The sequence below is a fragment of the Mus caroli genome, chromosome 2 (assembly GCF_900094665.2).
Source record: "Mus caroli chromosome 2, CAROLI_EIJ_v1.1, whole genome shotgun sequence".
NCBI classification, from domain to species: domain Eukaryota; kingdom Metazoa; phylum Chordata; class Mammalia; order Rodentia; family Muridae; genus Mus; species Mus caroli.
In genome coordinates, this window is record NC_034571.1 from 95,022,531 (window position 1) to 95,047,976 (window position 25,446).

A 25,446-nucleotide genomic window follows, 5' to 3' on the forward strand; every position below is an offset into this window, starting at 1 on the left:
AATATAATACAGTGAGCATCCCTTCTGGGTCAAACACTCTAGGAGGAAAGACTGGGCAGGTTTTTTTCTTTCTTTCTTTCTCTCTCTCTCTCTCTCTCTCTCTCTCTCTCTCTCTCTCTCTCTCTCTCTCTCTCTGTTTGGTTTTAGGGTTTGGAGACAGGGTCTCTGTGTAACCTTGACTGTCCTGCAACTTGCTGTATAGACTAGGCTGGCTTCCAACTCACAGAGATCTACTTGCCTCTGCCTCCCAAGTGCTTGGACCAAAGGTATGTGCCACCACCACCCAGCTTAGGGTAGTTTAAGATTGTGTTTTAAAAGAGGCCTTGAAGGGCTATTTTAGTGTTTTCTTATCTCAGCCGCAGATCAGATGCTTTGCCATGACAGAAAGAACTGGCCTAACCAGTTCAAGGATGGCCAATGAAACCAAGGGCCTGACTCTGGAGGGGAGACCATGGGACAAAGGAACAGGTAGCACACAGGCAGTGTGAGAAGTTTTGAGGGCAGAAGGCACCATGGCCAGCTTTACTGTGCTTGCAAATTCAACCAAAACACACTTGAAGCATTCTGGACAGCAGCACCCGTGACATAAACAATGTTTATTGTATCTATTTTGAAAACAGACGACCAGAAATGAGTTTAGTTTGTGAGTTCCTGCAGAGCCCAGAGCTGGGATTGTTCCCTGTCACTCACATTCAGCTTAGGGAAACCCTTGGCGTTCAATAGCAAGATGAGGCTCCACGGTACCAGGGGAATGAAATTTGGTTAAAACTGCTACAGGAGACACTCTTGCAATAGGCCTGATGGCTTAAATGCCCCAAAATGTCCATAAAATGTTTATGTGTATAATCTGGGAGATTTCTGTAATAATACCAGATGTGTCCAAAGAGAAACTTGTAAACTGTGTAAAGTCAGTAGCAATGAAGTTCTACAGCCTGGACACTTTCAACACAAGAGCTCGTGTATTAAACTGACAACTTCTGTCCTTGACAGAGACATAGAAGATAAGGAAAAAGGCATTTACAAAGTATGCATTGTTAATCTTATCAACAAAAAAAGCAAACCCAAACATGACTAATTACTTTGCCTCGATCAATAAATAATCTCAAGTGTGTGCTTGGTGTACTAACAAGAACCTAGCCATCAGTTAAATAAACTGCAATGCTCTGCCTGCTGACATGTTAATAACTTTATGGAGTTTAAAAAATTATTGTGTGTGTATGTGTGTGCGCCAGAGTGCACTGTCTAGTGCTGTGTTCATGCACACACACTATGTGCACTCAGATGCCCTCAGAGGAGAACAACATCAGAGTCTCTGGGTCTCGAGTTATAGGCATGTGGCTGTGAGCTGCCTGATGGGCTAGGAACTAAATCACATCTTTTGGCCTTCTGCAAGAGCAGCAAGTGCTTTTGAGCACCAAACCACTTCTCCAGCCCCCACCTTGTAGATGTTAGACACCACATACAGAGAGATTACTTTTTGTTTGAAATTCTCAAAGGAATCTGAACATTTCTTCTTGTGTATGTGGAGTGTGTGTGTGTGTGTGTGTGTGTGCACATGTATGGGTACACGTGTGTATGCAAGTGCATGGGCACGGTGTGTGCACATATGCAGACATTTCTCTTTCATCATTATCTCTGGGATGGACAAAATTAAAACTTTTTTTAAAATACAATTTCTAAAGTAGAACTCATCAACAGCACAACTGTAGTCATATTTCAGATCTTTGCCTAAAGGGAGATACCATCAAGGCTTAGAAGAGCTTGAAGCGCCTCTTCTCATGTTAACACCTTTTTTTTTTTCTTTTTTTTTTTTATTACGTATTTTCCTCAATTACATTTCCAATGCTATTCCAAAAGTCCCCCATACCCCCCCACTTCCCTACCCACCCATTCCCATTCTTTTGGCCCTGGCATTTCCCTGTATTGGGGCATATAAAGTTTGCAAGTCCAATGGGCCTCTCTTTCCAGTGATGGCCGACTAGGCCATCTTTCAATACATATGCAGCTAGAGACAAGAGCTCCGGGGTTCTGGTTAGTTCATCATGTTGTTCCAACTATAGGGTTGCAGATCCCTTTAGCTCCTTGGGTACTTTCTCTAGCTTCTCCATTTTTTTTTTTAAGATTTATTTCATATATGTGAGTACACTACTATTGTCTTCAGACACACCAGAAGAGGGCATCAGATCCCATTACAGATGGTTGGGAACCACCATGTGGTTTTTGGGAATCGAACTCAGGACCCGTGGAAGAGCAGTCAGGGCTCTTAACTCCTGAGCCATCTCTCCAGCCCCCTGTTGACGCCTTATGTATTGAGATTTCATCAACAAAAATTTCAAAGGCTAACCAGATCCTGATAGGCCAGCATACACCACAAACAGGGTCGGGAGAGACCTTCTATATTTTTCTGAGCTTCAATTAGCAAGACCAACCGATTAAGAGGAAGCCAGGGACTTAGCATAGACAAAAAGTTCCCTTTCCCCAGCCTGGAGGGAGCAGTAGTGAGAACCTAGCATAGTAATAAAGTCTGATGCTTCAAATAACAACATGAGACAGATGTGACAGGGATCCCAGACACTTCTGGGTACTTCTGTAATCTCAGGGAATAAACATCCCTCCAAATAAAACATGCCCACGTCCCTCTCTGTCTACTGTAAAGCAGACACAGTCCAGCCGGCCACAACACTTCCCTGCTCATGAGACAGTCTCCTGAGGCCAGCACAAACCTTCCCTAGAGGCCAAGACACTTACAACACAGGCCATTCCAGACACAGTGCTGGCTCCTCCAGAGCTGAGGTATGTGAGTCCTGCCCACTACTGATCCTTTTGTTTGGAGCTAAGCAGTAGCCTTTTGAAGGGGTCCACTTGTGTTTAGTCTGCAAACACACTCACTGGAAATGAACAGTGCAAGATCTTATGTGCAAATATTTGCAAACCTTTTTTTTTTTTTTGAGCAATACACATTTTATAAATTCAAGTGAAATCCAGGTACAGGTCTAGGTCAGTTGCTATCAGCCACCCTCTCATATACACAACAGAAACATGGCTGGTTCCTGAAACTGGAGTGACAGTAAGGCACCAGTGACTGAGAAGGTTCACTCCCAGAGTCTGGGAGGAAGCCTGAGACAGATGTGCTGAGAGGCGCAATGCAAGACAAAACTCTGCCAGCTTTGTAGGTTCTCCTAAGCCAAAGCTCATGATGTAGACAGCACATGACAACTGAACATACATAAGAGTGAACCCTCATCCACGGAGTAGCACAAGGATTTCCCAGTAACTCTGCAATTAAAGTGATGAGGGACCAGGACCAGGGGTGATATGGGCTGCAGTTGACTTCCATGCTATACAGAACCTCTACTGTTCTTTCCACCCATTGGCTTCTGCCCCCTAAGATCATAACGAGAACCGCAGAGGCTGGCACGTTTCAAATGCTTGTGTGTCATCCAACCTTCAGCTACAACGCCAGAACATTATAAACTAGGAGCATCAGCCAGTCCAATAATATGGGGAAGGCCCAAAGATAAGGATCCAGGTGAGTCAGGCAAGGCTGGAAGTCAGGAAAACAGTGGTATGAGGAGCCAGTCATAGACACCAGAGTGGGGAGGCCGACAGATGTTTCCCAAAGGCATGAAGACTTGGCTTGTGCCCTAAAGTAAATAAGGCAATATTGCCCAATGCAAGAGCCCCCTTGGTGATCCATGGAGGAGGAGAGGTGCCCTCATCCTAGCTACAAAGTAGGAACGGGTCCCTGGAGGTGGCGGCTCAGCTGAGGGAAGCACAGTTCAGCTCTGAGTCCTCCTGGCTGCCACTCGCCACGTCTTCTAGTTCCAGTTCATCGGGGCTGTCGAGGATGCTGGGTTCACTGGAGCACTGGCGGTGTGGTGGGGGGAAGCTGGGTGGCAGGAGCAGGTGTTTGTCCTCGCCGCCAGCCTCCTCCCCCAACCCTGAGTGCATCATGGTGGCCATCGCCAGCAGCTGGATGTCTGAGTGGGCGTTGGCCACTGTGTGCCGCCGGACACTGCCACACTTCTCCAGGTACGCCTCCCCTTCCTGTTCTGTTAGAGGGGTCAAGACCATCTCGTTCAGTGGCCGGCCAACCGTGGTCATCAGAGAGGCATAGTTCAGGACAGTCACCTTGGGCCGGACCCTGGAATGCCTCCTGGCTGCAAAAGAAAAAGCAGTAAAAGCTGTGATTTGGGGGACTGGTGGTAACAGTGACCAGAAACTTCCCCTGGAAGAGGGAGGGAGTAGCATCTGGGAACAGCTTTAGGTGGAGCCCTACTGAGTGCAATGGAGAACAGGGCCATCCAAATGTCATGCAGTTTTACCTGTTTACAGCAGATCCAGGTCATTCAGAAGCCTATAGTAAATGCTCACCTAAAACTTTCCTGGATGGAATGAACGTGCAAAGCCCCACACCCCATTTCTTGGTGCGGTCTGAGCTTCACTGAATTGGCCTTTAATCCACCATCTTCTCATAAGACATACACATTAGCCAGGGCTTCAGAAAGCTACTCAGGAGGGCTGGGGAGGGTACCTCAGTCACTAAAGTGGTTGTATTGCAAGCCCCAGGATCTAAGTCTGATCCCAGGAACAAGCAAGCTCAGGCCAGCTGCAGTGGTGTGAGCTTACAAATCTAGAGCTGGAGAGTTAGAAACAGGCAGAACCTTGGCTCTGGATGGCCAGCCTGCCTACCCTACTTGGCAAGTTCCAGGTTAGTGAGGGACCCTTCTTAAAAAACAAAACAAAGGAACTCAAACCAGAAACCAAATAAAAAAAAAAAAACCCAAGGACTGGGGAGACAAACAGTTAGTGGATAAAACAGTTGATGCACTGGTGTAAGGACCAGAGTTTGCATGAGTTAGAACCCTTGTGAATGCCAGGTGAGTATGGTGGCTACCCTGTAATTCCAGCACTCAGAAGGCAGAAATAGGAGATCCCGGGGGGGCAAGCTACCTAGCTAGACTACTCTGGATCAGTGAGATCTGGGTTCAACTGAGAGAGACCCTGTTTCCATGAATAAATTAGAGACCACTCAGGAAAACTCCCAGTGTCAACCTTGGGTCTACAACTGCTCCTGTTTTAGCTGTGTTCCAGAAACTGCTGAAGTTTCATATGTATGAGGCTCTAGAGTACCAGGCTGTTGTCCTAACTACTCAGGAGGCTGAGGCAGGAGGATCTCAAGTTAAAGGCCTGCCTAGGTGACAGAGCAGCCTGAGCAAGTAAGACTCTGTCTCAAAATAAAAAGTATAGAGAGGCCAGTGGTTTAGCTCAATGGTAGAGCGTCTACCTAGCATGTACGATGACCTAGGTTCAAATCTCATGACCACAAAAGAATTTAAAATGCTTAGCACGCATTCTGGACTCTTGCTAAAAGCTGAATCTAAATCACAGCATATTGATAAATTTACCCAAGGTCACACAGCTAGAACACTGTCAGGCTTGGACTCAGGTGAGTTCTCTATCGTTCCAGACTTTGCTTTTCCTAGCTGTCCATACAAAGCTTACCAAAAACCACTATAGACAACCTTGAGGAAAGGACAAGCCAGTGGAGTTCACAGGAAGGAAAAAGTATCTATGACAATCAGGAAACCTGCCAATGATGTACAATGGAGATAAGCCTTCAGGACGGCAGGAGGCCTTGAAGAGAATGGAGGAGGATAGCATGCTGAGTGGTGAGAACAGCTTGAGCAAACCTTGCAGGAACTCAATGTATAGGATCAATGAATTGTGCCTATCCAGGAAGGTAAGTGTGTGCTCACATGGCCCCGTGGTGTCAGACAGAAGCATCTGTGACACATGCGAGAGGCTGTGGAGAGGGCAGGATAGGGTGTGCTTCAGTAAAAGGTCTTACCAGGAGGTGGAGCATGGGCTACTGCCAGAGACACAAGCAAGAAAAGCCAGGGAGGGTGCCGAGACACAGGACAAAAGGGAAGAGCAATATCGGAGTAAAGAACAGGGGTGGCGGACAGGAGCAAGAATGGCAATGATGAAAGTGAAGATGACAATGGGGAAGCAGTTACTAAAACTACAGAGCTCCCGGGATGGGCGGAGAAGGAACGGGACTCAGGGTGATGTGATCCAGCACCCTGTGAACTCAGAGAATAAAAGGACCACCATGTCCCTCCGGTGCTCAACAAGAAGCTGGCTGAGGTCCTAAAGAGGGAATGAGGTACGGAATGGCAACGGACAATAAGAAGGAATTTATGCACAATACTTGTACCCTCAGAGACACACATTTCTATAGTGTTCTCACATCATAAAAATGGATACTTCTAAAATGGAAGTACTGGAATCCCTCACAGCAGCAAGGACCTAGCTAAGGGACCATGCTCCAAACAATGCCCCTAGGAACAACTTACTTCTCATACTACTTTTACAACCAAGCACCATGGATCAGCTATAGGGAAACTTCAGTCAGCCTAGCAGAAGCTGAGCCCATCACATTGAGAGGACACATATTAGAAGCCAGTCTCTGCACCTGAGGGAAAGCAGCCATCTGCAGGGTGGAGTGTGTGCAGAGACAGAGCTGGAGAGAAGGGAGGAGCTTTCCCATTTCAGTGTGAACATTCACTCCCAGGAGAAGAGGCATACAGAATGCACCATCACTGGTAAGAGACTGAGAATTTATACATGACTAAAACTGGGGCAGACAGATTCGCTAGGGTGGGCGGTCCAGGAAGAAAACAGAGTTGGAGCAGGGGCTGGGCCTGGGGAGGACACAGGAAAAGTTGAGAGAATGCAGACTTAATTTGTGTAGCTGAGACACATAAATTGGCTCTCTGGCTGAGAGATTTTCATGGGCCTCAACTTGCTGGAAGGAGCCCAGGAGAGGTGTCTCTGAGGGTTTCCTGGGCTCCATCCATCATTCACTGAGATCAACTGCGTGAAGGGCTCTACAGGCAGTCAATTAACAAAAGGCCACTTGGACTGTGACTGAAAAGAGCTGAGAATTGAAGCCAGGGTCAGACTGGACCAGCGCTGTATGTGTGCGCATGCTTAAGTACGTACGTACATACATGCATGCTCGGAACTATACCTGCCTTAGCCTTCAGCAAACAATTCTAGAGCTACACTATGTAAAATGCACTTGACTATTGAGAAGAAGAGAAGCATGGACTTGATGGGGGTGGGGAAGTCTGGGTCTACACACGTAGGCCTGTGCAGAGAGTGGAGGGTAGAGCCCAGCTGAGGCTCTGTGCTGGGTGCCCAGCTGGGTACTGTACCCCAAAGGAGATGCTTCACCAACCCGGTCTCTCTTGTTGTTCTGCAGATGATGAACATGAAGTCTACAGTCACAATTACTTACAAAGCCAAGACTCACATCTGGGACCCACAGCAGACCTCCTGCTTTTAGAGTAGCAGGAAAGGCACATTCAAGAGAAACTTCTGGTCAAGAGGAGAATGTCTCTGACCTACTGGGAGACCCAACGTTTCAGTGGGGCAGGATCTATGCCTTGGCCACGGAACTACAGCCGGGAAAGCAGGGTCACCTTTAAGCCATGTTAAAGAGACAGACAGAACTATTATTCCTTTAGTGAGCTACTATATTTTCCTACCTAGAAGCCCCTCCCCTGACACAATGCCTGAAGTTCAGCCTGGTCTGCCTACGGTTCTGAGAAAGCTGTAATTTTCCTGGTTTGTTTGTTTGGTTTGTTTTTTGATCTTTTATTCACTTTCTTTTCGATGCTGACTTAAACACACGGATACTTTTCCCGACACCGCAGGTTTCCTTACTCTTGTCCTTGCCACATGGCTGCTTGCTACCACAGGATGCACCCCCATTCCAGTAACTCAAACCGTATGCCCAGTCCTCTCAGACTTTTTCTCCTCCGGGCAGCTGCTGAAATTTATACCTTGCCTGTCCTGGTGTTTTTTCTTTTGTTTTTAATATTTTTATCTTCTTTGAAATTCCATATTCTGTGTTTTGATCATATTCACCTCCAGCCCCTTTCCCTAATTCATGCCAGACCCATCCCTTACCCTCCTACAACCCCACTAACACGGCTTTCAATCTTTTGTTTTGGTGGGTCCCCCCCACTCCATCCCCCAGGACAGGGTTTCTCTGTGTAGCCCTGGCTGTCCTGGAACTCACTCTGTAGACTGGGCTAGCCTTGAACTCAGAGCTCCATTTATGCTGCCTCCAGAATGCTGGGATTAAAGGCGTGGACCACACCACTGCTGCTAAGTCAAAGGACTTTCCCCCTAATAGAAATTTTTCATTTCAGCTCCAATAAAATTGTCCTTCAACTTCCTCTTAAAATTATTTTATTAATAAGACTAAGAACCCCAAGATGCAACCTTGGTTTCCCTGATATCAATGTGAAAAATGTCAGAGCAGAGGTACCAAGAGTATCCTGGAAATCGAGAGAACCGTGTGTGTGTGTGTGTGTGTGTGTGTGTGTGTGTGTGTGTGTGTGTGTGTCTGTGTAAGAGACATATATCTCACATGTACACATACATGTGTGTGGACATGCTTATGCAGGCTCTCTCAACCACTTCTCCACCTTAGACTTTTGAGACTGGCTCTCACCCTGAACCTGGGCCCCACCAATTCAGCAAGCTCCAGGGATCTCATTCCTGGGGTTAAAGTTATACCACCATGCCCAGCATGGATTCTGGGGTTAGGTTTCAGTCCTTACCCTTGGCAAGCACTTTACTCACTGAAGTATCTTCGTAGCTCCTAGAGAGAGGTCTTGAAGAAAGAGCACTTCAGATGGCCGCACAACTAGGGACTGGTTTATAGACTCAAGACACACAGACCTCTCTAGGGTCTGAGTACAAAGAAGCATGTCTCCCCTGGCTTGCACAGTTCGGGGAGGAGGGCAAACAAATCCCACAGCTTGACAAGGGTTTGAATCCAGGGAAAGATGAGTAGGTAATCCTCACACCTGGAGGAAGAGGGGGACAAGCTACTCCCAAGGGGTCCATGATGCGTGGCACTGCCTGCTTGGCCCCATCCTCAATGTTCTTTCTTCTTCACTGCTCCCAGAAGAAGGCCAGAGCTGGTGTTCAAGCCTCAGGCTGCTCCAAGAAGTTAGGTAGCTAACACCAGACTACACAGCTGAGGCCTGATCCTTGTAGTCACTGAGGCCCCACACTTTCCATGTAGCCTCCTCTCTTGCCCTGAAGGGACTTGCAAGCGAGGCCTACAGTTAGCACTCACTACCTTTCAACTCTCAGGAAGAATGTTTTGGTCCTAAACTTGCTGCTGGCAAAGCCAAGATCACACGGACCCCATGGTCTGCCAAGTCTGCTGGCAGACAGTGCTTCCTTGATGAGCTGCCAGTCACCAGAGCTAATCCTCAGAGAAGTCAGCTGAAGGGTGAATCCCTCAATCAACCCCACTGGGCTCCTTGGGAAGCCTGCAAGCCAAAGGCTGAGACCTGAGGACCATGGCCCCAGGGGAAATGGGGTCTCCCACGGAGGCACCCACTGAGATTGTCTTCCTAGGAACTCCTGAGACATCTACAGTCTGGGCTTTCCTTGTAAAGCGGCACTTTTGCAGAGGGAGGCTGGCCTGCTACCTCATCTTCCATAACTTTCTTTTGAAAGCCTTTTCCTCACAGGTCCCTAACCACGTCAGGCATTAATTTCTGTGGAAACCAGCAATGGCAGTTTCTTTTAGACTCCTAGAGAGGCAAAGCTTGGGTGGAGCAGTCCTTTGTTTGGGGACTGGCTTCCCAGAAAGCCTTTGATCTCCTAGGCTCCCAGAATGCCCCTGCCGTTTCGGGCCCACACGGCCTTTGTCATGCAGAGAAGGTAGTGTCCAGCTGTGGGGCGGGATAGGCAGAGGGCCCCAGGGATATAAAGGAATGAGGCTGTGGAGGACAGGGAGGGCTTTTTTTAGGGGAGGAATCCAGCCTCGGAATGTTTGCTGCAGGGGAGAGGTCCTGAGAGCCCCAGAAAATCCCAAGTAGCTCAGGAATTTGGGTAACTTGAAAGGTAGCACTTGGGACTGGCCTCCTGCACTGTGTGTGTGTGTGTTGTTGTTGTTGTTGTTGTTGCTTTTCTTTTAGACTCACTGCTACCTTCCTTACTTGATACTTCCATTGTCCTATTGTACTATGAAAAGAAAAAGTGGGGCTTTGGAGGGGAGGGCTTGCACGCATGTATGAACACACACGTGCGCACACACACAAACACACTCCATTTGGACCCTTGGATAGGATCACTTATCTATTGTTCTAAAGCAAGTCCAGGTCGGGCAAGACATTGCCTCGGTATCTCTGGAGTCCAGGATTCAGGGCACACAGCAGGGATATAGGGCAAGTATTGGCTTACAGACAATTCTGCTAGGTTCCGCCCAACAACTGCCTAGCAATAGCTTTGGTCATCAACCGAAGCCATTACTACCTGTGCCTCAGCCAGGGGCAAGCCTGGTATGGCAGCATACAAGAACTGCTCACTACCCCAGACACCTTCCTCCTCCTCCCTCACATCTTCTTCCGCCCCATCTCCCCCTCTGCTCCCACGTGTTTCCAGGTAGCCTCTCTTTCTCTCTTTCTGTTCTTCTCTATCACCCCTGCTCCCCCTCCCCCCCCTCGATAACCTAGGTACCTGCTCCCCCCTCCCCCATAAGCTTTCTTTATCCTAGGTCTGTCACATGGTGCGATTTCCCAGGGTGACACTTTGGCAGGGGCCTGCCTGGTACTCCCTCACTCCTACTGCATTATCTCACAATTTATATTTCATAACAGCAAGTCTCTACCTTTCTTGCCTGCAAAACTGGGGCACTTCTCAGGCACCCCAAGAGTGAGGGTGGCACCACCCTCCTTGGGCCATGTACATCTGCCAACGCCTGGACAGGAGTGTGCAACATGGCTGTTGGCTGAGTGGCCTTTCAGATGATGGTCCGGCTGCCTTGGCAATCTCGTGCTGGTCTCAGGGGAGACACAGCACAGCTCTGCCTCAGCTAAAGCATCTCTCATGATCCCACTGCAACTCTTAAAATTTTTTTCATTGACCATTCTTAAAAAGTTATGTGTGTCTATGTGTGTCTATGTGCAGGTATGTGCACACATGTGCACCTATTCACATGAAGGGTTAGAGGTATTGTAATCTCCCTGGAGTTGGAGTTACAGGGGCTTGGATTAGGTTCTAGAAACCGGACGTGGATCTTCTCTAAGAGCAATATGTTTGTAACCTTTAAGCCATTTTCTCCAAGATCCCAATTATTGTCTTAATCCCCCCTGCCCCAGACTTAGTGAATGCTACTTTCACATACATACTTATATTATGTATATGAGTGTTCTATTTTCACATACACCAGAAGAGAGCACTGGGTCACAGAAGGTTGTAAGCCACCATGTGCTTGCTGGGAATCAAACTCAGTACTTCTGGAAGAGCAGCCAGTGCTCTCAACTACTGAGCCATCTCTCCAGTTTATGAATGCTTTAGAAGTCTCTATCCCCAAAGGGTAAGGAGGTCTCCTCGGCTTTTAACATGTAGAGGTCTGGACAAATGTCTGGCCTGGGACACCTCTTGGACTAAGGATCACCTATGCCACTATCCCTTAATGACCTCACACCCTCAATGCTGACAGTTTGGGCATGAAGGATGGTGGACTGTCCAGGACAGCTGCAGAAGAGCTTAGCTTTCAGATTCTAACTAAAAGGGCCCAATGACTGCACACCCAGCACAGTGCACACAATTTGGCCAGGGCCTGCACTGCTTCTTGCTGCTGGTAACTCTGCACCTCTGAAATTCCTTTAGTTTCTTGAGAGGTCCATCTCAAGAGAGCTCTCCACAACCCTGGAAGTCCTCCCAATGGTCCTTCCTGACTGGGTAGCCCACCACCCGCTTTGTTTATTCAGCTAATTCTGCCCATTTTACATTTCCCCAAACAGACCCCACTTCCTGCAGGGAGCCTTCCCCAGTGTCCTGGGTGGGTAGGCCCTGCACTTCTCCCTTAGAGCATCTGTGTAATTTCGCTCCTCACTGGACTGTGGGCAGGGGCACACCTCATTTACCTGCAGCAGCATGCAAGGTGCCTGGCAGAGAGTCTGAAAACATACTGTCTGTGAAATGAAAGGATAATGATCTAAAAACTGCTTAAAAGAGAATGATGGCCACCCTTCTGTCCCTTTCAGGACAACCTTTCAAAAACAAGGACTGGGCTGGCAGAATGACTCAGGAGATAAAGGTGCCAGTCACCTACCCTGTCAACCTGAGTTCAAACCCTAGAACATACATGATCGAGGGAGAAAATGGCCTCCTGTATACTGTTCTCTTAGCTCCATACTTGAGTTGAGACATGGATGGGTGGACATTTGTGTGCAGGTGTGCACACACACACATTAACACACTAAATAAATAAATATTTAATTAATTTAATTTTTAAAAAAACGACACTATCCTCAATAAAAGTCTCAGGCCTCACCTTAATCTGACAACAACAGCGTGTATTGTTTTTATTTGGGTTGGAGACAGCGATAGCTCCTCTTAGAATTCTCACATCTACTCTGACAGAGTTTCTCTGGATAGTCCTGGTTGTCCTGGAACTCAGTCTGTTGTTCGGGCTGTCCTTGAATTTAAGAGATCTGCCTTCCTCTGCCTCTAGAGTGCTAGGATTAAGGACATGAAGTGGGACCTAAAGAGATGGGTTTTCAGTTAAGAGCACTGTCTGTTGGACCGTGAACGCAGCCTGTTTTGGTTGAACAAAGCTTGCTCTGGAAACCCAGTAGAAAACTCTACAAGGGAGGGAACAGTGAGCCACGTTCCAGAGATAAGTGCCTCTCCACAGAGCCCCCAACTCCATAATTCTGTGACTATCAGTCACACAGACAAAGTCCCAAGCTCTTGGCATTCTGGGTAGACTCCACCCTCACAGTTACCTGACAATAGCCAGGTCTGCTCCTCCCCACAGTTACCCTGCAACTGCAAGATAGCCCAGCCCACTATAAAAGGGGATGCTTGGCCCCTCCTCTCTCTCCCTCCCTCCCTCCCTCCCTCCCTCCCTCTCCTTAAGCTCTCACCTTTCTTACTCTCTAGCTCTCCTTTTCCCCCTCCCCTCCCCCCTTCTTTCCATGTGGCCATAGACGGCATCTCTCTTTCTTTTTACCTTCTTTTTTGCTCTCCTCCTTTCTATAATAAAACTCTAAAATCATAGACTGTCTCTGTTCATCAAGGCCCACTGTGCTTGAACAATGGAATAGGCTTTCCCCTAAAGAGCTGTGTCTAACCTCCTATTGGAAGACCTTCCTGCACTCCGGACCAAGGACTCTGACCCTCATGGGAACCACCTAGCACCTCCTCTCCCCTTGCCCTCTCCTCGCTTCGACCCTGGGGATGCCTGAGCTATCCTGGGGCCTCCACTTTGTTCTCAGCTCTTCTGAGACATACAGCAGTGTCTGGGATGTCTGAGACTGAGAACCTGTTATCTCTGGCTTCTGTAAGGCCCAGAGACCTCGGACTGCTCCCTGTCCACCCACCTCGGACTGGGTCCGTGGCTTCCCACAGCCAGACACCCACTTGGGGCAGTCCTCCAAGTCTGCCCACCCAGGGACACATGTTCTCTCCCACCCCCTTAATTCTCTCACACCCACTGCCCCACAACTGTCTGCTCTTCCAGAGAACCCAGATTCAATTCGCAGCAGCACAGGATGGCTGAGAACCGCCCATAACTCCTGTTCCAGGGAAATCAAAGCCCTTTTCTGGCCTCTTCAGGCACCAGACACACAAGCACGCGTGCACACACACAGGCAAAACACCCATACACACACAAAACAATAAAATAATTTTGAAAACATGAAGATTAGTGAACTAAAGGCAATGAAGAAGCAGGTTCAAGCTGGAGGATCAGAGATTGAAGGTCATCCTTGGCTACATAGTAAGGTTGAGGTCAGCTTGGACTACATGAGATCCTGGCTCAAAATCCCTGTTCTTTGTTAAAGACATTACATAAACAGGAGTTCAAAGCCAACTATTTGAAAACCACTTGTTCCCTGGATGTCTCTCCTGTATGCGAGACCATATATTTCAACACACTTGTTTGGTTTTCTCATTAATCTGTTGCAGGGATCTGTCCCAACTACAAGCTTATGGGGATTGAAGTAAAGTTTTGTTGTTGTTGTTGTTTTGTTTTTTATCTTCCCCTATGTTGGAATTAGGCCCTGACTATGTTGGAGTTCTTGGCATAACACCACTAACCTACTGGCATCCTGATATCTCCCTGGGTCCCCATCCCTGAAATGACATGAGGCCAGAGAGTAATAAAGAAGGGAGGGTCCATGGAGACAGAGGCAATACAGCATCCAGCTTAAATAAGAGACAGAGGGCAGGCAGGAGACTGCCTTCCTTCAATAGCTTTCAGATTTATGTGATGGGAGTGTGGAAGAGATCAGAGAATGAGCCAGTGAGACCTGGGAGGCAGCTGAATGGAGCCAGCCTCCTCCAGTCTGTGGCTGCTGTGGTAAAGCTAGTATCTCCAGAGAACAGGACCAGGGCCAGGAGAGCAGCCATTGGTAGGCTCAGCCTTCTACACAAAGAGGCCCAGGAAGGGCAGGCAGCATGCTCTCTAGAAACTGTTCCTTGTCCCCGTGGCTTTGAAGCTCAACTACAAATCCATCACAGTGGGATGAGGGCCAAGCAAGTGTAACCCAGGTGATATTTCTCATTCTGCACCTTTCTGTGAGTGCAAGCTGCCCTGGCTCTGGAGTACACCAGCCCCCACTGGTCTAACAAGCATGTTCAAACACCCACTCTATTGTGGCATGGCTGGATATCAGGGCCCAGTGTAAATGCTGAAGACAGAAACAAGCAAATGTTTGCCTGGTATGGTCTTACATCTTAGGCAGTAACTGGAGAATCTTTATCAAAAGTCTTTCATGAGGCTGTTTCTACCAAGGCCATGTTTTTGTTGGGAACTATTCTATAGTATATTGTACTATGACATCAGATGTTTCTACTGAGACTGTCTAGTGCTCTCACTGGGAGAAGGAGAAGATCTGATTCACCTCTAGATTCTATACAGAGACTAAGGCACTGCCTGGTTCTGTAGTACCATTACAGCCACCAAAACAGGAGAGCCAGGCAGAATCTATTCCCAAATCCAAGAGCCCTGTCCCTTGCAGTGAAAGACCTTATAGTACTTACAGAAGTAGAGTGGGGACAGTAGATGAAAGATCTGACTACAAAAGTGACATGATGGCTTCACATGGTGGCTACTGTCAAGGGAAGAAATATCATGGGTGGGTTTCCACTCAAATGAGTAACAGATGTTGGATTGGCTAGTTTTATGTCAACTTAACACAAGTCATCTGAGAGGAGGGAACTTCAATTGAAAAAAAGGCTTCCATAAGATCTGGCAGTAGGAAAGACTATATGGTGTTTTCTTAATTAGTGATTGATGGGGGGAGGACTCAGATCATTGTGTGTGGTTTCATCCCTGCACTGGTAGTCCTGGATTCTACATGAAAGCAGACTGAGCAAGCTATGGGGAGCAGCAAGTCAGTAAACAGTACCTCTCTACGGTCTCTACTCAGCTCCTGTCTCCAGGTTCCTGTCCTGTTTGGGTTCCTGCCCTCATTGCTTTTGATATTGGACTATTATATAGAACTTTGAGTGACATAAACCATTTCCTTCCCAAGTTGCTTTTGGTCATGGTGTTTCATTATAGTAACAGTAAGCCCAACTAAGGCAGGATTTATACGAAAATACAGTTTCTGGTATTAGATACAGAAGAACTAATGAGAAAGATCAAAGCCATTGCTCAAAGGAGTGGATGAGACAGGCATTACTACAGAGGTTGGAACCAGTCTCTGAGGAAGATTGGTAGAAGGGCAGGGTTGCTGCCACATGGCCTCAGAACATCTGTAACTAACAAACCAAGATTTACACTGGCATTCACTAGAACGAAGCTCTGGGCAGACAATTGGTGCTTGGAACCTCATTATAGGCATCATTATTCCCAAGCCTCTAGACTTCAGAGCTAAGTGCTTCTTACCTAGTGAGTATGTGGGGCCTGAGCAGCTGCGGTCCCTGCTGATGCTGAGAAAGGGAGACACCACTTGCTTCACCAGCTCCTCCAGCTGCAAGTAGCCCTCACTTGGGCCTGTGGGCTCGTGAACACTCTACAAATGAACACCCAAGACAGATAAAGGTCAGTGTAGTGTCAACACCTGCTAATGACCCCCCTCTGTGTAGAGGGCAGTGTGGCCACAGTCAGCCTCCCTGTGGTTAGAATGAAGGATACAGGTCAGAAGCACTGGGCACTTGTCCCAAGTCAATAGATGAAAATGAGAGAGCCAATAGATAACAGGAAATGGAGAGGAGGCAGGAGATGGGAGAAAGGATAAATGCAAGATTTGGAGCTGTGTGGCTCTCCTAGGGACATGGGGACATGGTTTACACTGAGCCTTTCAGAGGGAGCAGCCCTCATTCCTCAGGCCCTCTGCCAGGTTGCCTAGCAAAACACAAACGACAGGTTTTCCTGGTCCTGTACAAAATGAAGATGCAGTGCCCTGAACTGAAAATCAGTAAGAATATTGAACAGGAGATGAGCATCTATTAACGGACACTGAGAGACGAGTGTATCTCTGAGTTTAAGGCCAGCTTGGTCTACAGAGCAAGTTCTAGGACAGCCAGGGCTATATAAAGAACCCTGTCTTGAAAAACAATACATACATACCTGCATACATACATACATACATACATACATACATACATACATATGACGTTTAAGAAGCAAATCCAGAAACTGGGCCTTTTAAGAACAAAATCTGGCCAGACAGTGGTGGCACATGCCTTTAGTCCCAGCACTTGGAAGGTAGACACAGGTGGATCTCTGAGTTCAAGGCCAGCCTGGTCTACAGGGTGAGTTCCAGCACAGCCAGGGCTACACAGAGAAACCCTGTCTCAAAAAACCAAAAACAAAACAACAACAACAAAAAAAGAACAAAGTCTGGGTTCACCCAGGACAGTGTAAGTGGCATAGTCCCAATTCTCACTCTAAAGGTGAAGGGTGGTAAAGCCCAATGATTATCCCACCCCCAGAAGAGCTCACCTACAGCATGTAGGCATTTCACAAAAGCACTGAATATGAACAAACACACAGGCCTCCCAACAACCAAGGACAGGTCTCTCTTCCAGTGGCTACAAATAAAACCCAGGAGACTTAAGAAAGTTGCCTAATATAACACAGCCAATAGATGACAGAAACAAACAAACAAATCCTCCACTGGACTGGAACCCAAGCTGTCTGGCTATGAGCCCATGTGATCACTACTTGTTACCAGGTTAGGGAACAGAGAAAATGCACAGAAAAGTCCAGGACAGGAGAAAGAAGGCCTAGAAAGTGGTTCTAGGTGTGTCTCTGCAGTACAGCACAGTAGGTGTCCTCAAACTTGCATGTGAGGTAAAAACCCTGGGTAAAAGCCAGGTGGCAAAGACTCAGAGACCAGAAAGGACAAAGGCCTGGGCAGGGAAAAAGGGAGACATGACAGCCAAAACTGGAGGGGAGTTGTAATAAATCTGCTTTCTAGAAAACCAGCAGGCTCCTTGTGAACTGTTTCTCACTGCAGGGGGCTTGAAAGTATGCCCTCCTGTCGAGGGGTAGCAAAGACCCAGAGACCAGAAAGGAATAAGGGCCTGAGAGGGAAAAGAGACTTCAGAGGACTCTGTGCTTACCCAGAAAGAGCATCTCCTCAAATTTGCAAAAGAGATCCTGAATAGTTTTGCCTTAAAAAGCTAAAGCTCACCACAGCCCTTCCAGTTGTCTGCTGAGTGAAGCAGGTGGGGCCAACTCCTGCAGATTAGGGATCCATGGTGAGATGTGGTTCCCAAGTAAATGGGCTTTTCCTTGGTCCTTTTCTGCTATACCAAAGGAGGCACAGATGCCTGGGTGTTGGATGGTTTAAGGAAACAAGAAGCCTGAAAAGAGGCTACAGATTATATGCAAATTTGACAAACTATAAGCAGGGTTTGCAGTCTGAGACTGAAAAGGGAAAAGAGACAGATGTGGAGAGAGTGACTATCTATTGGGATGAGCTTGACTGTGGTGCTAGAAACAGGCATGGCGATTCTCCACCCCCTTCTGTCCCAGCTCTACCCTCCCTCCCTCCCTGAGCTCTGGTAGCAGAATGCTTAGTATTGGAAAGGCAGGGGGGGGGGGAGGAAGGAAGACTGAGAGGTAGAGAGAGCAAAAAAAGACAAGGACTGGTTGACTGACCCAGCTCACACAGTTCAGTTTATACTCCTGAGTGAGTTAGCCAACTAACTCTCTGACCTTCCAATACTCTGACGTGGGAAGAACAGGAAGATCCACAGTGGGGACTGTTTCATGGCCCAGTTTTCCAGAACCTCAACACAGCCATGGAACTTCTCAGGCTATATTCCACACTTCTAAAGGAAGAAGCCATCATGGGACTCAGGCCAGGGATCTTGGATTCTTCCTAACTGGTTCCATCACTTTCTGAGCCATGCTCAATGAACATCTACTTTGATGACTGAGGGTGCTGAGGGCACAGCATAGGGAAGAAGTTTAAGATTTGCTCTGACTTCTCTGGACAACAGTGTTTAGAGTAGAGAGAAAAATGAGCACCAAGACCCTAGCCCTGCAGGGACCAGGAAGGCCCCAGCACAGGTCAGCATTAGAGAGTCAGGTTCTAATGTCTGATGGAGGGATGAAGGGGCTTTAGGCCCAGGAATACACTTGAGCAGATTCCCTAAGATCAGCTGCAAAGAACTGCATTACACACCGTGGTGGGGAAAGGGGACAGGCTAGAGTAGATGGATGTTCTGGGACATCTTCAGAGGCTTTAAGTGGGGTGATGTCATGTATTGTTGGGTTGTTCCACACAAACCCCAGAACCTCAAAAGGCTTTTGTTACAGAAACAGGTCCTCCTGCTCCACTTTCAGATGGGGAGGGTCCTCAAAAGGCAGCCATGACCATACATGGAAAAAGATGTATGGTAGTTAAACTTGACTGTCACTATGGAAACACCCCTTGGGCAGCATATCTAGGTTAGGTTAGGTTAATAGGGGTGGGAAGACCCACCCACCTCACGCACAGAGCCATTGCCTGGGCTGTGGTCTCAGGCTGCATAGAAAGAGGAAGCCAGCTGAACACCAGCATTCATCTCTCTCTACTTGCTGATACAGATACAAGATATAGTGTGGCCAGCTGCCTCACCTTCCCGTTACTGTGCCTTCTCCGCAACGATGACTGTAAGCTTAAGTAAGCAGTTCCCCTTCTAAGTTGTGTTTGTCAGGTATTTTGACACAGCTGAAGAGGAAGTAAGTAATACTGGATGGCGTTATAAATCAAAACAGAAACAGAAAGTGGAGTCCAGCCTCCTAACCTCAATCCTAGAATCCTCAGGGGCTCCTATTTGGGAGCTAAGCTCCATATTTGGGAGCTAAGCCCTGAATTCAGCATTTCAGATGTAAGCTGCGGACGCTTTGGCATGCCCATCCTCCTTTCTACAAAAAGGCTAGCTCTAGAAGGATACCCACCCTTATCTCTAAGATGACCCTGCCACCTTTCTTATTACAGGAAAGGGGAATAATCAGAGGATAGTCCCAAGAGAGTCAAAAGCACAGCAGAAGGGGGAGGGGGTTGGCGGCCGGGGGGGGGGGAAGATGGGGCTGGTGATATCTCATTAGTCAACAAGAGCCTGATGGAGGAACCTGAGACTGTACACCCATCCATGGGAAAGAGCTCCCTGGGGCATGTTGGTTCCATCTGACCACATTCAAGGTCACAGTTGATTGGGCAAACCGGATATCCAAGCCCAACATGTGCCAACCAGATAGATCCCTCCCTACAGAAGGGAGCAGGATGCTCACAGTTCTGCATCTGAAAATCTTACTACCTCCTACCAGCTGAGAAATTTCACTCAACTGCATAAGCGTCCTGTTTTTGTTTCCTCGTCTGGAGCATGGGAATAACAACAACGCTGACCTCATAAAAGGGCTTATTTGGACTGTTTAAGAAAAACAGAACATTTATAGTCCTTGTGCCTGCACCTGGCAAACAACCAGAGCCGGAGAAGTGTTAGCTCATCTTCCTGTTGCTGATTTAAGACTGGGATGAGAAGACAGGATGGAGCCATCTGGGTAGTGTCTCCCTGGAAACAAACACCATGGCATGTCACATCTAATCTGGTCCAAATAATTCCACACACAGAGAAAAGACGAAGTCCAAGAGCATCCAGGCAAGGCCACAAGAGACAGCATCAGAGAAAAATCAGGAAGAATGATACAGACACAGACCAAGAAGTGACCAGAGCTCGGGGACCTGGCATGGTCTTGCTTTTTCATGAAGCCCATCTAGAAGTTCTAGTTCTCTCTTGACTCAACGACAGCAGATACTTTGTCATTGTTTTCAATCCTTGGCTCCTTGGCATAGTTTAAGGGCTGACAAGAATGTCTACCCTTCACTAGTTGGCACCACAATAAATGGTTACTTTTGTGCTCAAGACTCTGGGCTGGGTGCTGAAGGTACAAGCAGGAGAAGAAATTTAGTATCTATCTTGGCTGTCCCAGACAACGGTGTTCAGGGCAGAGGGAATGTGGGTACCCAAATCCCACCCGAGGGATGGAGAAAGCCACAGCTCCCAGGAAATCAGGCTCCAGGTGTTTTGTTCTTCCCTGACTCCAAGACTAGCCCTGAGTAGAGCAATAGGGCCCTGACAGGTGCACAGCAAAGGTACACGAACTGGTGAACCAAGAAACATGGACAAACAAACAGAAGAATGCACAACTCTGCCGCATGGCTCTGCCACACCGCTCTGTGGTTCCACCTCCTCCCCACCTCCATCAGGGCAGGATCCTGGATCCTTTGGCTGATTGCTGCCACAAGGGACAGGGCCCCTCAGAGCTCACCTGCAGAATGAGCAGCATTTGTATAACAGAAGAAGGCAACTTGGACTGTGCCAACAGCAGCACGTCACCCAGCTTCACCTTCAGCAAGACCAGGTCCCGGAAGCCCAGAAGGGAGATCTGGCGGATGGTCAGTTCCTGTCCCTGGGGGAAGAAGACAGGTGAAGGGGTAAGAGGTGAGTGCCTGCTGGATCCCCACCAGCCTCAAGGAGTCCAGGGCAAGTGTACACAGTGCACTTGGGATGGATTGAGCAGGCATGGGCAAGGCTCCAGAAGACCAGGCTCCAGTTTCCTCTGGCATTAAGACAAGGTGTGGCTCAACATGCCTAATTAATCTGAAGACAATAAAATACCCATATAATAGGGACCATGGTGTCAGGAGATTCTAGTGGGTGGGAATCAGTGAGAGAAAGGAAGGTGGGAAAAGAGAGAGAAAGATCACTGCTCTCTCCTCCCCAACGCCGCTTCCTCAATTTCATCTGTTAAACATTTAAGTGCTCATCCCATGTCAGGCAATTGACCCTACATGGTTACGGAAGATGTTAGATTCTCACATAACCACAAGTAACTAATGAAGAAAAGTAGTGGGGAGCATGTGAAAGGAGTAAGAAGGAGGAGTGTGACTATTCCAGTGGTTGGGGCACTGGGTGGGGGCAGGGGAGGGCCAATAGTTACAAGAGTTTGCATTTGGTAGGCTCTGTGCCCTAGGCAGGACCCTAAGCATTTCGATATAAAGAGTGAGTATAATCTCCACACAGTATGCTGTGGTTTGTGTGTGTCCTTCTCATACTCATTTACTGGAACCCTGGGATTTAGAAAGACCGCTTCACATTTTTTGAAGATTTATTTGCATTTATGCATAAATGTGTGAAGCAGGGAAAAAGCAATTTATACCTCAATGTTTTACATCTTTCTTTCTATGCCATTAAGATGATTACAAATTACAAATGAAAAGTAGTGTTGAGCTGGGGAGATGGCTCAGCGATTAAGAGCACTGACTGTTCTTCCGAAGGTCCTGAGTTCAAATTCCAGCAACCACATAGTGGTTCACAACCATCTGAAATGAGTTCTGATGCCCTCTTCTGGAATGTCTGAAGACAGCTACAGTGTACTTACATATAATAAATAAATATATCTTTAAAAAGAAAAAAGAAAAGTGGTGTTACTTGATCTTTGTTAGGTCTCAGAGAGTACATATGTGCAGAAATAGCCATCATGCCTTAGCTCAGGCTGGACCAGAGAAGGATCTCTGACTGTCAGATAAAAGCCAGAATTCCTTAGGAACTTATGAGATGGGTTCCCACCCATCAAAAGGGACATATGACTCTCCATTGACAGGTACCTGTGGCTGGCCTCAGTCCCTATTCACAAGTACTTGTTATAGCTCAAGGCCAAGCCACACTAGCCACCAGCCTGTTCCAGATCTTTTTTTTTTTTAAAGATGCATTTATTTTAATTTATATGAGTACACTGTAGCTGTCTTCAGACATACCACAAGAGGGTATCAGATCCCATTACAGATGGTTGTGAGCCAGCATGTGGTTGCTGGAAATTTGAACTCAGGACCTCTGGAAGAGCAGTCAGTGCTCTTAACCGCTGAGCCATCTCTCCAGCCCTGTTCCAGATGTTTTTATAACAGCACCCCACCCCCATTCTCTCCTAGTCTCTTCCTCACAATTCTGTTTCTTGCTATTCTACTTGCTTCCATAGTCCTGGCTGTGTCCAGTTTGCTTTTTGTTCTCCCTTGGCTCTGGCCTCTGCCAGATGCCTCTGGACGTTCTCTCTGCTCCTCTTACCTGTGGAGCAGCCACCACAGTGGTTTCTTTACAGCACCCCGCATGTACAGTCTTATTCTCTCAAAATCTAAAACATTGGGAAGCTGGTATTACCCATGCTTGCCAGCTAGATAGCTAGTAGGGCAAGACCCAGATTCGTTGCTCTGTTTAGGCCAGGCTACTTAGTCATACAGGATGCTGGGGGCTGACAGAAACTATCCAAGTTGTGTCTATGCCCCTTATGTGGTATCAGTAGTAGAAGTGTTTAATTTAAATCATATAAGGCAGAAAACGTGGAGGCAGGAAAGGGCAGGCAGATTTTTTGAAACTAGTCTGAATGTCAATATGGAGGGAAGAAGAGAGAGCAAGGAGTAGGAAGGCAATTGCAGACACCCCCCCCACACACACACACACACACCAGTCACTGCATTACAACTTTGTATTACTGGTTTTTCTGGGAAGTCCCCAGAGGCTCCCCAGGCACTGGAGGCCTCTCCACTTTGTTTTGGATTTCACTTCTAAATCATTAAGTAATTAACATTTCTAGGCTAATATCCAAGCAGTTAAGACACAGTCAGGACAAGCAGATGCCACCTTCTGTAGCATTCTTGGTATCCATACAAGAAACCACTCTTCAAGCTGGGCAGTGGTGGCGCACGCCTTTAGTCCCAGCACTCGGGAGGCAGAGGCAGGAGGGATTCTGAGTTCAAGGCCAGCCTGCTCTACAGAGTGAGTTCCAGGACAGCTAGGGCTACACAGAGAAACCCTGTCTCTGAGAAGAAAAAAAAAAAAAACAAAAAAACAAAAACAAAAACAAACAAACAAAAAACGGAGGGGTGAAAAAAACAAAAGAAACTACTCTTCAAAAAAAATTCATCTTCTGAATTTTTCTAGACAGCCTCTACCTCTATAAACTTGCACACAGAACCTTTAAACACACAGAGGCCACACTCTTCATGCCTTTACTTAGCTTAGTGTAACTTTGCAAATCATCTTTGCGAATCAGTGTACCATGCTTCTCCCCTGCCCCGTACTACATTAAGGACACTTCGTATTCTGATATGTGAATACACTCTAACTGCCACAGCATCAACTAAAATGCCCCTCCCCCTTTTAACCACACCAATGCTGCAATAAACATGTTCATCCATGATTCTCGGGACACTTTTGTCAGTGTATGCAGATCGACATCAGTCTTCGAAAGAAAACGTACACTATCAACATCTGCCCTTACACTGGGATGTGGAGATGGCTCATTACAGTGAGAGCTGAGCAAGCACGAAGGCCTGAGGATGATGGAATCCACATTTAAAAACCAGATGAAGTCTGTCATCTTAGCACTGGATAGGCAGAGCTAGGGATTCCAGGTCAGTCAACCTAGCCAAGTCAGTAAGACCTTGTCTCAAAAAATATGCAGTCAAGAAGGGCACCTGACATTGGCCACACACACACTTACTTTAAGGATCCTGCCACATTCCCCTCTCAAAAGAATGCGCTGACTCATCTGTATCTGAGAGCACACTCTCTCAGACATTGGAGAGTATAGAAATGACTGTTTAAGTGGGCAAACACGGTAGACATTCAAGAGCAACCTATTCCAAACCCACCGGTACGATCAGGCCAGGGAGGCTGGGAACAGATCCAAAAAATTAGGGCAACTTCTCAAATCAACCTGTTTCTCTATTGCTACTCCATCCCTTCCCACTCCATCTCCTTTCCAGAATGTTCTCAGCAGTTCCTCTTCACACAAGCACCTGCAGTCACTTGGGAGAGGGCTAGGCAGGAGGGTCACAGCACTCTCCTGGAAAAGATGAAAGACTTCGCCTTCCAGTCTTCCAAGCTAAGGTTAAACAATACATGCTCAGGAAAGAAGAGACTCTGCTTAGTAAATGGCCAGAGGGCTGTATAGCATCAGTACCATCTACCTCCCTTGTGGAAATGTGAGTCCAAGCAATCCTAGACCAGAGTGGGAGACGCAACGTACCTCAAAACTGTCCTCAGTATCCCATACTTGTATATGGGCATGATACACATAATGTGGACCTTACATGGATGGTCCCAGCAGCCACACAGGCCTTTTCATGTACAAATGCTGGCCTCCCATGCTGTCAGGAAAAGCACTCAATGGAAGAGATGAGGTACCCAGTTTATATTAACAGAAACAAGCCAATCACTGTTTGGCTACCATTCATGACCATTAACCAGGAACCTGCTGTGGCTTCACTTCATAGTGGATCAGAGAAAGGACACCTACTCATCCAAAAGTAAAAGCAAGTCTATCTCCTTGTAACCTCTGTCCTTGAAACAGAAAAATCACCTCCACATTACCCAACATGCAGGCTGCCCACATAGCGTGCCTTCTGCCCATTTGTTCCAGATCTCCTCACCCCCTTTGAATATTCCACCTAATACTTTGAATCCGGGTCTCTCCCTCTCCATCTTGTCTAGCAAATAAAATGAATCAGCACAGATAGAAGCCCTTCAAGGTCAACAGGGAAGAGAGTGGCCAGGTGGGTGGGCCGCTTAGTTGGGGGGGGTGCAAGGAGTGGGATGAGCAGCCATGCCATGCACAGCCGATCGTACCACTTCTTAAGAGAATCCAAACAGAGCCATCCTAGGTCTCTATGACTGTGTTCCTGCCTGGCTCTGAGTCCCCTCAGTGCCCATCCTGACTCATACCCCACATTCCACGGCCATTGTCACATCCTGGCAGCTGCCGCACAAATGACCCTCACCTGTGTGTGCATCCTCTTCCTTTGGGTTAAAGAGATCGAACAAAAGATGCTGTGTTTTAGAGAGAGAGAGAGAGAGAGAGAGAGAGAGAGAGAGAGAGAGAGAGAGAGAGAGAGA

The 25,446-nt window shown here is 47.4% G+C and overlaps 1 protein-coding gene across 6 annotated transcripts in view; it reads right to left on the bottom strand.

The window, feature by feature from the left end:
- Positions 1–2,245: 2,245 nt before the first annotated feature.
- Prr5l (proline rich 5 like) overlaps positions 2,246–25,446 on the bottom strand; it is a 170,551-nt gene continuing 147,350 nt past the window's right edge. For 4 of the 6 annotated variants that reach the window (XM_029474407.1, XM_029474409.1, XM_029474408.1 and 1 more), the window contains exons 7-9: positions 20,825–20,965; positions 15,944–16,070; positions 2,246–4,160 (exon numbers count right to left, since the gene is read on the bottom strand). In XM_029474407.1, the coding sequence (XP_029330267.1) occupies positions 3,760–4,160; positions 15,944–16,070; positions 20,825–20,965 (669 nt within the window). In that variant the 3' untranslated portion in view covers positions 2,246–3,759. The remainder of the gene's footprint in view (positions 4,161–15,943; positions 16,071–20,824; positions 20,966–25,446) is intronic. The other 2 variants (XM_029474410.1, XM_029474411.1) reach the window with 2 other exon arrangements.